The sequence below is a fragment of the Sturnira hondurensis genome, unplaced genomic scaffold (assembly GCF_014824575.4).
Source record: "Sturnira hondurensis isolate 20B ecotype Veracruz unplaced genomic scaffold, ASM1482457v3 Scaffold0021143, whole genome shotgun sequence".
Classification (NCBI taxonomy): Eukaryota; Metazoa; Chordata; class Mammalia; order Chiroptera; family Phyllostomidae; genus Sturnira; species Sturnira hondurensis.
Window position 1 is genome coordinate 20,405,135 of NW_028093774.1, and position 13,980 is coordinate 20,419,114.

The following is a 13,980-nucleotide window of genomic DNA, read 5'->3' on the forward strand; positions in this document are numbered from 1 at the left end:
TCACGTGTGCTGTGCCACGGGGTTTCGGTAACCTACCTACTCAGGCCAACAGGCTGTGCTCTGCACAGAAGGCTATGGCCTTTCTCAGCAGTCATGTGACATCCAGTAACAATTTTATTGATATAAAAAGTTATATTAACGGCCCTGAACAGTAATTCTGCCTGTGTTGTCAGCCAGATGACTAAACTGACTGTCCCACAGAAACACTGGTGTGATAAACATTCAAGCATACGCCGTTAGCACTCTCGAGACAGCAAGTAGATGCATGTTTATGACTTTTAAAAGCTGGAATTCATTTAAATGTTAATGTCCATGGTTAAGAAAAGTGATTTGTTTTTAATTTCTAAGGCTTTTATCCCCAGACTGGCAGCTCTGAACAGAATGGGGCAAAAAGTTTACAGTTGTGAGTACATGAAACACAATTTTCTTCCTCCATTACTATTTATTAATTTCCATACTAACAACTGTAAACCTACTTTCCTACCACCCTGTATATATATCCAGGGCATGGATTCAGTGCTGGTTAGACTTGAACATCTCTGCTGCCTTTGAGAAACAACAATATCAAAAGTAGCTTTTAGTTAAAATACTTTCAAACTAAGGAAGAGAACAAGATGGAAGAAAAAAACTGCAAGAGACTAGGGGTCATGATAAAAGTAGAAAGTTTTGCTGATGGGGAGTGTTACAGAGAATAAAAACTGACATCTACTCTGGCAGTAGGGAAGTAGAGATGTGCATAACGTAGGGGGGAGGGGAATGAGCCCCTTTCATTTCTATTATGACAGACTTTTGGGGCAGCACAAAATGGTTCTTAAATCAGGAGCACCTTTGAAAAACAACAAGAACTGTTTAAGACCAGGGCATTGGTCTTTACAGTGAGAGAAGGGTATTTTTACCCAGATCAGAGTCTTTGCCAACACTGCCTGTGGGCATGAAGAAGAGGTGGGGTACAGGAAATGTAAATGGCTTTTGAAGAATATAAACTGAATAAACAAAATTGTTTTAAGTGATTTAGGAGAATTTTCTAGGAGGGACGAAGCAGAGAAATTGCTCTAGCTTGGGCCAGGGTTTGGGACGGAACACCCCAAATGGAAGAAGAGTGGAAGTGACTAACTGCAGCAGGAAGTAGGAGTACAATTGCAGCTCATCAGGTCTTTCCTCCTCTTTCTAGTTCAAGTACTCAGCTGAACAAAACTACTGCTTGTAAGCAGTAAACAGGAGCAAGTATGCAATAGTGAATGGAAGACAATTCCCGGTAGATACTTTGATTTGTTTGTTTCTGTATCCAAGCTAGTTTAATGAAAATAAATAAAGGAAGAGAGACTCTTTATTTAATGAGCTTAAGAGTAAAGTGAGGCACCAGTCACTGAGCTGCCACTGAGGACTCAGCAACCGCTCCCTTGAGCCCTTCTTGCTTCCCCACATTTTGTCCCTGTCCCCTCTCCCCCTTCTCCCACCGAAGCCTTCCTCAGGCTGTTTCCATGAAGGAAAAGGAACTGTATTGTATGTCTGTTATCCAGAACCTCCACTCTTTTGGCTCCTTTGCTAATGTGGGTAAGGCCAGTGATCTACTTCCTGCTGGCACTGAGGATTATATCCATATAAGAATTCAACAGAGAAACAGCAGGAAGACCCTTGCTGCTGTCTAAGGAATTGCTGATGATTACAATAAAGCTACTAGTGAGGTGTTTAAGAAGAAATTTGCTCCCTGGCTGGTGTGGCTCAGTGGATTGAGCTCTGGCCTGCGAACCACACAATCACGGTTCGATTCCCAGTCAGGGCACATGCCTGGGTTGCAGGCCAGGTCCCAGCAGGGGACTCACAAGAGGCAACCATACATTGATATTTCTCTCCTTCTCTTCCTCTCTAAAGATATATAAATAAAATCTTTAAAAAAAAAAAGAAGAGGAAGAAGAAATTTACATGCCCTGGTTGTGGGTTTGATTGCTGGTCAGGGCACATACCTAGGTTGCAAGTTCAATCCTTGGTTCGGGTGCATACTAGAGGCAACCAGTTGATGTTTCCTTTCTCTCTCCCTTCCTCTCTCTCTAAAAGGCAATTAAAAATTGTCCTTGGGTAAGAATAAAAAAAGGAGAAGTTGAAATTTGCCTGTGACAGTGCTGTCATTGAGCACCCAGAATGTGGAGAAGTAATTCAGCCACAGGGTGACCAGCGCAAGCACATAGGCCAGTTCCTCATCGAGGTTGGACTGGCTGAGAAGGGCAGCTGAAGGTCATGGGTTTTAAGTGCTCTTGGCTCATTGAAACCTAAGTGAGGATTTTCCTTGCAGTGAGTAGTATTTCCCTTCTGTCCATTGTCACAACTTTAAAAACCTCACAGCTTATATAATAACATAATGGACTAGGGTAACTCTTTCCTGCAATAAACTGAAATAGCCATGCAAAACTAAATAAATAAATGAGTGAAAAATCCTTTTAAACATTCATGATTTAGAATCTTAATTACCTTTAAATAAAATAACATATTAAAGTGCTATCGTAAGGTATAAAACACTAAGAAAAACGTGGCTGTAGTTATTTGTTGTGAAGTAGAATAGGTAAAATGATTTTCAGGCTTTGGTTACCACTGCCAGCTATATCCTTAGCCTGAGACTGTCCTCTGAGCAAGCACTCAGTGCATTCCTGCCACGTGGAACTTCACCTGTTGTAACATTTCCCCCAATGTGATGGTTATCATTAGGTGATACATACTAAATAACAGGCCTCTTGATTAGACTTCAGACATAGCTTGTTCTCCTCTAAAACAGATGGTAATATCGTGAGCTTACATACAGAATAATGTGGACATCACTAGCACATAGCATTTTAGAACCCCCATGCCTCCTGGAATCTTTATTATCCTTGGACTTTGTTGGCACCAGGAAAGGGCCATTCTCTTTCCTGACCTTTTGCTTAACCCCAGAGGGGAATCCCTAGCAGAAGGCAAACCACGGCGCTTCCTTTGCGCTGTTTCCTGCTGTGGAAGTCTGGCACGTCCTGAGCTTTCTTTACGCACACGGTTACAACACATCTCTGAATTCAGTTTCTTAATCAAGAAACTCCTCCCACCTATTTTTTTGGCATCCCCCCTGCCAAAAAAAAGCAGGCCACATTGAGGCGGAGGAGAAATGGTTATGACACAGGCCAAAGTCCAGTCCTTCTCTCAGTTTATGGCTAGGCTTCCTTAACCTTGCTTAGAAATAGCTATTAGTTGTCTCTGAGCTAAAGCCTGTGACAAGAAAATGGATAATAGAACCACTTGCTCCCTGCTTAATTACCAGGGAGCACTGAGAGCATACGTAGAGGGTTTGAGGCATTTAATTTCAGGCCCTTGAGATAGTGGAGAGCCTTTGTCTAGAGGATTTAGGCCCTTTGGCATCAGTATTTAGATTCTGGGAGGGTGGCGCATTTATTTCCTTCACATCCAGCATGTCTCTCCCTCACATTTGTGGGCTTTATGATTCTGAAATCCCATGTCGTCCTGGAAAGTGTACTAGTACTTGTGATCAGTAAACACAATACAAATGTCAGATGTTATTTGGAAGACAGAAAGGTTGCCATATTGCAAGGAAGTATAGTCTTGCAGTATGAATTCTTTAAAGAGAAAGAATGCTGTATCTTCAGAAATAAAGCATTTTTGATTGCCTCAGTTGTATTTTAGGGACTTCTCACCACTCTTTTGCCTGGGAGGAGGGGGCATCTTTATAGAATCAGTATGGCAATTAAACCATTCCTTTCTTTTTAAAAAAATCCTCACTGCAGGGTATGCCCATTGATTTGTGAGAGAGAAAGAGACAGACACTAATGTGAGAAACATTGATTGATTGGTTGCCTCCTATATTTGCCCCAACTGGGGATGGAACTCACAAATGTAGGTATGAGCCATGACTGGGAATTGAACCAGCAATCTTTTGCAGCCATTTGGGGGGGGCGGGTACTATCTAATCGTGCAGTTGTGGGAATGAAGACAATTACTATCCCACAGAGGAGCTACCTGTGACCTATTCTCTGACTCTTGGGCTGTGTATGAGAGGGGTACCCCCCCCCCCAAAAAAAAAAAAAAAAAACTGGAATTGTCTGCCCTGGCTGGTATGGCTCAGTGGATTGAGTGCCTGCCTGCAAACCAATGGTTCGATTCCCAGTCGGGACACATGCCTGGATTGTGGTCCAGGTTCCCTTATTCAGGGCACGTGAGAGGCAACCGCACACATTGATGATTCTCCCTTTCTTCCTCCCTTCCTGTCTAGAAAATAAAATAAAATCTTTTTTAAAAAAATTGGAATTATCTTCTGGAGGGCAGGCACCTTGTAGTACATATAGGCTTCCCCCATTAGGTGAGTGTTTTAGGAATCCATCTTGTATCAGTGGACTAGCTGGCGTTGTGAGAGGCTGTGTTCAGTTTCAGTGAAATTTTTTTGAAGATTTTAAAAATGTTTGCCAGTTTCATGATGTGTGATTTACAAGTGCACCTGCCTACACCATGCTAGTGTGGAACAGTTTCTGACCAAAATCGGCATGACGCCCATGCCCCACCCTCTCTAGTCACCTAATCTTGTCCCAAACAACTTTTTTTTGGTTTTCCGGATGTAAAAAGTCCTCAGAGGAAAACAGTTTGCTGATTTAGAAGAGGTCAAACAAACAAAAACCTGCAGAAGCACTAAAGGCACCGAAATCGACGGACGAGTTTAAAAACTGTTTTGAGCAGTGGAAAAAAAAGTTTTGATGAGTGTATTACATCAGAAGGAGAGTACTTTGAAGGTGACTGAAGTTTAAATGTGTAAGAATACATAATTTTTGTAAGTAAATTCCTTTTGTGGGGGCTTGTATGACCCTTCTTGCTATGTCAGCATTTCTACCGCAACTAAAATCCTGTTCTGTCCAGTAGTTCTTTTAGTCAGTCACTTGCTACCAACAGACACACCAAAAACACCGTCCCCCCCATTGGAGCAGCAGCTGGAGACAACATCTAAAGACTTTCTGAAGTGTCTGTTTCCCTGGATGCCCTCAAGGAAGGAGAGACTCTGGTGCTGTGTACTTGATCCAAAATTCCTTTGTTGACCTAAGTTAAATGAAATAGCATTAAGGCACCTGACACATAGTTGGTCAGTTCAGTGGATTTTAGCCTTTTAGTGCTTTTCCTGCCCTTTCTGGAAATTGCCAAGTGGCTGTGATAGAGTAAATGGATCTTACTAAATTTCTATGAGCACTAAGATTGGCGGTATTAGCTGGACTGACTTTGGCACAGTGACCTTTTCAGCTTCTGTGAAGAGGCCTGTGACTCACATAGCCCACATAGCCCACATAGCCCACGTGCCTGTCCTTGGCTGTAGTTCTGTCTTGTCTTCACTGTGTTAGGCTAGATGGTCCCCACATTTATGGTGTGCTTCTCAGATTTTCAGGGGCTGTGGTAGAGGGCATGGAGGTACAATAACAGAGTAACTTGACTGCGTTTGGCTTACCACAGGAAGCTTCTCTCTTGAGTCTCAGTGCTCCACCAAGGAAAAAAATGGATGATTGTCTAGAGGCTGGTTGCACATGTGTTTAAGGAGCACTTCGTCAGAGCTGACACCTCTCATTGGTACAATTACATGTAAGTCTGTGCTCTTTAGATTCACATCATCCCGAGAGGAGTACCAGATTTGGGTATGATGTAAGAGTAGTAGTTCTACAGTTGTTTTTACAGGTGTAGATATGCAGGGAAAGGCTTTTAACTTAGCTTTTCTAAACTACCTCTCACTCCTGATGACAGTGATGGAGGTCACGGTAGAGAGAACTTCCAACTTCCTCCCAGGCAGTGGGCCTCTGAAAATGAATGCCCAGTGAAGCACATGTAGAATGCTCTTGGTGAGCAGGAAGTGCATGCGTCAGGGAACCAGTAGCACTTGGCTGTGAGAAAGTTGGCTCCTTTGAAGTATGTGTGGAATGGCCAGAACCGGTCATTTACAAGTGTTTGCCATGGATCAGGTGTGTGGTACTATACAAAGTATACATTCTTAAAATTTCTTTGAGTTCAGGGCCAGATGAGAATGGGAAAAGGGTAAAATGGAAAACATTGTAAATATGACCATGTATGAGGGAGTCTTAATTATGTAGCTGGTTTAAGTTCTGTAGGGCTTTAGGGAAGAGGGACTCGGTGTGGACAGGAGTGGCTAAAGGAAGCTTCATGGTTTTAAGGTTTGAAAGAGGTAGGGTTTGGATACCCTAAGTGTGTGCTTTTGCAAGTCAGGTTTTTGGTTTTGCTTGCATTTTACAGTGGAGCTTTGCAGTTTTGATGCTGAATGAATGTTTTGGTGACCCTGGGTGGGGAGTCAAAAGACCATGAGTCTGTTGGTCTTCCCTTCAAAGGAGTGCATATTTTGTTTTCTCATTTGTAAAATTAAGTCCCTTGTACTAATGCTGCCCCCCAGTGGAAAACGTATGGTCCACACGGACAAATAGGCTTTGCTTTTATCAAGCTATTGGCAAAACACACATTATCCTTCCAGCTGTGGAAGAGGGAAGACAGACTGGAAGAATAATGGCCTGCCTTCATCAGATGTTTAGAAGAGCACACCAGTCAGATTTTTTATCTGAAAAATGTATGGACGATAATATTCACCTTACATAGGGTATGAGGACTAAGTGAGATTACAAATTATAAAATACATATGTCACATTCTGGGTATATACTAATAGGTCTAATTCATTATACTGCCTTCTTCATCCTCTTGCTCAATTTAGCTGCAGCCTAACTTTTGAGCTTTATAGTAGCTATTATGTGCCACCCCCTGCACATGTATGTGTTGGCACACGAGTGCATGCATGTACATAAACATGCATGCACATCAGACTGCTTACAAGTAGATACTTTCGGTCCCCTACACACAGCCTGCACTCTCCTCCCTCTGTGTTTTGATCCGCAGGTTCCCTGTGGCCTTAGATGTTTCTCTTTCATCTCTTTCAAAATCCTACCCAGCTTGTGAGTCCCAACTTGCCACTTCCCGTTAAGCTTTTCTTTATCCTTTCAGTTGTAATCAATCTCATGCCTTCTTTTCACTTCACTGCTAATGTGCACCTTTGTTGTAGAAGTTAGTATGTGACGCCTTATACTGTGGTTAGAGCTTTTTGTGTGAGCCTTTCCCAAACCGTGAGCTTCTAGGAGCAGACGGCATCATTTCTCCTGGGGCCTTGCACACAGTAAACACACAAACAAGGTTGTTAGGATCTTAAAGTTCAAAACAAAATGAAACAAAAAAAAACACCCTCTTTATGTTTGTTTTGATTTCTAGATTTAGATTAAGCATAGAAATATATTCATTATTCTTGCTTTTTACCATTAAGTATCCATGTGTTAGATGATGAAATGGAGAGTTGGTTTTAAATACTGTTTTAGTTTCTTGGTGATCCTTTAAGTTTCCTATATCTTAAATTAATATGAAGAATAAAAATAGCTACTAGGCAGAGATGTTTTTTGGAAAAGCAGACTGTCATCCCACTCATAGAAGTCTGAAAATAATTTACCCAGTTAAGGACAGGATTGAGTAGGAATTTCATTGGGGTAATAAAATCAACTTGGATGACAAGAATTGGGCTGTTTGGTTATGAATAGTTGTCAGTAGGACCTATACTAGAAAACGGGTTGGGGAATTGCATGATTAAGTAGACAGTGGCCTATATGCAGTGTGTACTGCTGTGCAGCAGTTAGGAAGGAGGTGAATCTGCGAGCACTTAAGTTTTGGGAAAGATCTTACTAAATAAAAAAACTCAAGCCATAGAACAGTGTATACCTTATAATACCATTTACAAGTAGTTTTTAGTATTTTTCTCTGTACATTTATATTCATACAAAAGCATAAATAGTGTGTATCTTGTAACAAGGTCTAGAAAGATATACACCAAGTTCATAACCATGGTTACCTCAGAGAAGGGATGTGTGGATATAAGAATGGAGGAACTATGAAGGTAGACTTTTTGTTTTTGTTACCTTTGCTTCTTAATAGTTTAAATTCTGTAGCAGAGGAACATATTTATATGTTGCCTATACAACTAAAAAAGGAAAGAGCCCTGGCTGGTGTGACTCGGGGATTGAGCTCTGGCCTGCGAGCCAATAGGTCGCTGGTTCGATTCCCAGTCAGGACACATGCCTGGGTTGCAGGCCATGTTCCCTGTTGGGGGTGTGCAAGAGGCAACCAACTGATGTTTCTCTTGCACAACCATGTTTCTCTGGCTCTTTCTCTCCCTCCTGTCCTCTCCTATCTCTCTGAACATTAATAGTTAAAATCTTTAAACAGAAAGAAATGAGCCCTGGCTGGTGTAGCTCAGTGGACTGAGCTCGGGCCCACGAACCACACAATCGTGGTTTGATTCCCAGTCAGGGCACATGCCTGGGTTGCAGGCCAGTTCCCAGCAGGGGACGCATGAGAGGCAACCATACATTGATATTTCTCTCCTTCCCTCCTTCCCTTCCCCTCTAAAGATAAATAAATAAAATCTTTAAAAAAAAAAAGAAGGAAAGAAATGAAACACCAGGAAGGAGCAGCATTGGGAACAGAATTTTTTTAGGCTCTAAACTACAAAAACAACTTCAGTACCAAATTTATCTTAACTCCATCATCCATTTTCAGGTTTTTGGCCTTTGGGCTACTGTCATTTAAGAATTTTTTAAAAAGTCGGGGAGGGGGTTATAAGAAATAGTCTTCAGAGTAATTTTTACAGTTTTTTCAGAGTAATATTATTTTCACTGGCAGAGGTGCAGCCATAGTTTCATTTCCAGTTCCTTTTGCAAGTTTCTGTTTAGGGAACCTTAAATCATTTATCTCTAAGAAGTTATCATGCCACTGCTTTCATACTGTCTCATTTAGAAAGCTTTGGAGAGGGAAGTATAGACCAGGAGGGAAAACGTTAAACAGATTAATGTTCAGCTTATCATGTATCTCTTGTATTAGTATCTTTTGCTCTGTGTGAAATCAATCAACACACATGTATTCTAGCTTAATGGCAAAACCTGGCCTTTGGGGTTTCAGCTAGAATTAGCTCAATGTGTTGGTTAAATGCCACACATGGTTAGCCTAATTCTCTTCTGCAGCTGTCAGTCACACCATGAACTCAAGCAGAGCATTGTACAGATAATAGATAAATGTATGTACAGTAAAAGAAAACTTAGGTGTATCACTACATTTTAAGTACTTTACATATTGACTCAATTTTTATAGCCTAAACTTAATAGCACTTTCTACTTTTATTTTAAATAAGTTTTGTCTTGTTCACAGGTTCAGTGAAGATTACAGATAAGCAAAGGGAGCATTAAAACACTCTTAAACTCTTCTCATTCATTACATGTTAACTGCTATTAACTGCCTAGGGACAGAGTGAAGTTAATTAAAATGTTAACATTTTACAGAGAAAAAGAATTGTACAGGAAAGCGAATGGACAGGAGAGGAGGAAAAGTAGAGGCATAAAAGGGGCCAGCAGAAGTAACCCCTGCTCCAGCGTGGTTGGTCGGGCACATGATGTCTTGCATGAGGTGCACAGCAATTTGAACATTTCACCTAAAATGTCATATGGTGTGAGTGTGACTTCATTATGTTACAGAATTACATGCTTATGACTTTGCAGTAAACTTTTGTAATGAAAAGCAGGGGGAGGCATTATTCATGCTGGACCCTGTAGGTAACATACGGTGAACCAAGGAGTAAAGAAGCAGATGTAGGAAAAGAGTTTTTGAAGTTTTTTTGTATATAGAAAGGTTGAAAGCACCTGGTATGAGGTTTAGGGTCTGGAAAGTTCTGGTGGGGGTATAACCTCACTTTAAAGCACATGATGCTCTGGCTTGGGTAGCTCAGTGGATTGAGTGTGGGCCTGCGAACCAAAGGGTTGCAGTTTGATTCCCAGTCAGGGCACATCCTGGGTGGCAGGCAAGATCCCCAGTGAGGGGTACGCGAGAGGCAACTCACATGTTGATGTTCCTCTCCCTCTCCCCTTCACTTCCCTTCTCTCTAAAAATAAATAAATAAAAATAAAGCAAATGACAATCTAAGGTAGGTAAGAAAAACAATTAGAATAAAGAAATCCTTGCTCTTGTTATATCTTGGAGGTTTCATAGATGTCTGGGTTGAGAAAGGAAGACAGTTAATTTCTCACATGTCAATCTAAAACCAAAATGTAGTGCACTTTTTTTTTTTTTTTAGCAGTCCTGGGATTCATCTGGACTCTGGAACTATAAACCTAAGGCTGTTGTGGCATTTAAGTGAGCAAAACACAGTTCTCAGATTTTGTTGTTTAATTATCTTAATGGTGTAGTTCACAGGTGGCAAACACAAGGCCCTAGTGCCGAACCTGGCCCTCTGCCTTGTTCTATCTGGCCTGGGACCTTGTTTCTACCTGGTAGCAGCTCTGAGCTCTTGCTTAACTGTTAAGGAGTAGTTACATTTACACAGTCCTAAAATTACATTCGGTGCTTTGAAGGTAACCTCAGGCTGATGAGGCCCCAGTGAGGATGAGTTGGACCCCCTTCGTAGTCATACCTACGCTGTCATTCCTGTGCCCTCACTATTGAGAATTTGGTGGCTTTTCTTCTAAAACCACATTTAACTAATATTTTGACTCTCACATTTCCTATGCTAATAACACTATATTTCTAAGACATGAGGGGAAGGATGAAGTTCTTTATTAAAGTCAGAAATCTTGGGAAGATAGTGTATCTTCATAGCGTATCATGTTATAGTACTTCTAAGGTTTTAACCAGAATAAAATGTAAAAAAGCCTGAGATGGAAACATGCAAACATTTGTAGGGTAGGGAAGAAGCCCTAAATTTATAATATGTTAGAATGATGACAGAAGAGATTTTAAGTTTGGTGAAATTTTTTTTTGTTTTTATTTATTTATTTTTAGAGAGAGGAGAAGGTAAGGAAAAAGAGAGGGAGAGAAACATTAATGTGTGGTTGCACTCCATTCTGGGGACCTGGCCTGCAACCCAAGCATGTGCCCTGACTGGGAATCAAACTGGCAACTCTTTGGTTGGCAGGCCTGTGCTCAATCCACAGAGCTACACCAGCCAAGGCTTAAGTATGGTGAAACTTTTGAAACAACTCATTGCCTTGTGTCCTTGACCAGAGCAATTATTTCAGGGAGTGGGTTCATGATTCTCTTTTCCAGATTGCAAAAGTTGAGAAGCTCAAACCTTTAGAGGTGGAGCTACGACGCCTAGAAGACCTTTCAGAGTCTATCGTTAATGATTTTGCCTACATGAAGAAGCGAGAGGAGGAGATGCGTGACACTAATGGTGAGGCGGGGGCAGCTCTTATTTCTCAATAAGTGAACCATTAAGGAGTCAGATCCCAAACTCTAAATTCTGGTGTCCCTTTTCTCAGTTTTGCCAAGGGTGGCAGGGGTGGGGGCAGGGTGTCGGGAAAGATAATTGCTTTTTTCACTGTTGCTGCTACAGGTAAACAAGCTTTGTTAGATTTTTCAAGGGAGTAGAAATTTCTTTGTGATATGCAATTGACCATACTCTCAGCTTATTGTGTATCAAATTGGTAGTACTAATCGTTGTAGTTTTTAACATTTTATATAGAATAATGAAAATCTAAGAAGCTATTTGAAATTCTATTGTTAGGCCTATGGACAGAGTGAAGTTAATTGCCTTTCCTCCCTGGCCACTGGCCATTGTTTAGCCTACTGAGCCTCACTTCGTTACATTTATGCTTTTGTTTTGTTTTTTGTAGAGTCAACAAACACTCGGGTTCTGTACTTCAGCATCTTTTCAATGTTCTGCCTTATTGGACTAGCCACTTGGCAGGTCTTCTACCTTCGTCGATTCTTCAAGGCCAAGAAGTTGATTGAGTAAGGCCTGCTCTCCTCCCACCTCGTCTCTCAGCCAGCAGAACATCCCTGGGACATGCCTGGCCGAAGGCATGCTGCCAGCAGCACCACCAAGGCATGCTGGGACTGTCTTGCCAGAACTGACCTTGCTGGGTGTGGGAGGACACAGGTTACTCCAACACCCAACAAGTCATCGAGAGACTTCTTTTTAACTTGATAGTGTTTGGACTGGTTTTGCAATAATTGGACTGTTATTAGAGTCACCTATGACAAAAAATAGGGGTTACCTAGATAATGCCAAAGCCAGCATTCGTACTGGGTTTCCTCATGTGATCTGGTTGAACCATGTTTTATTTTCTTCTCCCACTTGCTCACTAGCTTGGGCTTCCACCCTAATTCCTTTACCAAAATTCGAACGACCATGTGGAACTTGTTTCATTATAATTGTCCTTTTTCAGATCTGTGTGAAAAACACTCTTTTTGTAACCCTTAGCTGAAATGTTTAGGTAGCTTCTGGTGATATTCTTTCATAATTCTGTCTCTTAAAAGGGTGATTTCTATGTGACACAAAGAGATGAGCTTTGAACTATAGATTACTCTTAAAGAAAATTTTATTTTAGAGAATTAAAATAGTTGTGCACAACTGCTTGAATTTTTTCGTGTATTTATGTGTTTAGTTCTCTGCAGTTAGTTCTGTTACATGTGTAGATTCATGTGACCACCACTGCAAAAATGCAGCCCAGCTCCATCACACGGATCCCTCGGGCTACCCTTTACAGCCACCGCCACTACCCTTCCTTATCCCCAAACCCCCACCCCTGGCAACCACTGATCTGTTTTCCGTCTCTGATTTTGTCATTGGTAGAACGTCATATAAAGGATATCATACAGTATGTGACCTTTTGATTAACTTTTCCACTCAGCATAATTCCCTTGAAGTACATCCAGGTCGTGGCATGGTATCAATAAGTTTTTTCACTGTTATTGCTCAGTGGTATTTCATGGTAAGGGTGTACCAGTTCAGTTGATCATTCACCCATTGAAGAACATAAGGGTCGTTTTCAGGTTTGGGCCATTAGGAATAAACCTGTGAATATTCATGTACAGGTTTTTATGTGAACATAAATTTCCATTTCTCTGGGACAAATGCTGAAGAGGGCAGTTGCCAGGCTGTGTGGTCAGCCGTTTATTTTTTTTAAGAAACCACCCTACTCTTTTCAGAGTGAGTGTGCCATTTTATTTATGTCCCCACCAGCAATGTATGACCAATCAGGTGTCTCTGTCCTCTTTGGTATTTGCTGTTACTACTTTTTATTTTAGTCATTCTGATAGATGTGTGTAATGAGACCTCATTATGGCTTTTATTTGCCTTTTCCTGATGGCTGATGGTGTTGAACATCTTCTCACGAGCCTGTTTGCCATCTGTGCATCTTCCATGAAATACCTGTTCATGTCCTTTGCTCATTTTCTGATCATTCTTTATACTGACGAATTTTGAGAGCTCTGTATGTATCCTAGATACAAGTCCTTTAGCAGATATGTGGTTGCTTGAATTTTTAACATAACATCTACCAAGGGAACAAATCAGTACAATTAGCCAGGTCTTCTTACATGGCCAGTCACTGACTTCTTATCCTTCTGTGCCCCCCTGAGACACATGAGGTATAAAAAACACACATACATAAAACTGGGAGAATCATCATGACTAAGTACATGGGAATACATGTTATGAAGGCAAAGGCAAGAATCGCTCCAAGAATATGAGGTGCCCGAAGGACAATACCAACAAATAAGAACATGGATAAAAATGACCATGTTTACTGTAAACAGTTATAAAAAATACTACCACTTGAAACTTTCCCCACTTCTCCCAGGAAAGGAGGTAGGAATTTGTCTTTCCGTAATCTCTGTTTTAACAACCCTCCTGGCTGTCATGGGGCTTGTGTAATTGCAGTGGCAAGAATTACAGGACTTAAGGCCACACAGCTTGCAGTTAAGCGGCACACTGGAATTAACAAGGGAGGTGACTTGGATGAAGTACAAAGGCAGAAGAGGGAGTGAGTTAGGTCATCAAAATCTCAGGCTGTTCTGTTAATGTTCCAGCTATTGTGAACCCCAAAGCCCTTTCCTCTCTTTTGACTCCCTGTATGAATTTCTCTGGTGTGGCATAAAAGTGGTTC

The 13,980-nt window shown here is 41.3% G+C and overlaps 1 protein-coding gene across 1 annotated transcript in view; it reads left to right on the forward strand.

The window, feature by feature from the left end:
• The window catches only part of TMED10 (transmembrane p24 trafficking protein 10), a 39,348-nt gene extending 25,970 nt beyond the window's left edge, over positions 1–13,378 (forward strand). The window contains exons 4-5 of the mRNA XM_037031803.1: positions 11,135–11,261; positions 11,704–13,378. Of these exons, the coding sequence (XP_036887698.1) occupies positions 11,135–11,261; positions 11,704–11,825 (249 nt within the window). The 3' untranslated portion in view covers positions 11,826–13,378. The remainder of the gene's footprint in view (positions 1–11,134; positions 11,262–11,703) is intronic.
• The last annotated feature ends 602 nt before the right edge of the window (positions 13,379–13,980 follow it).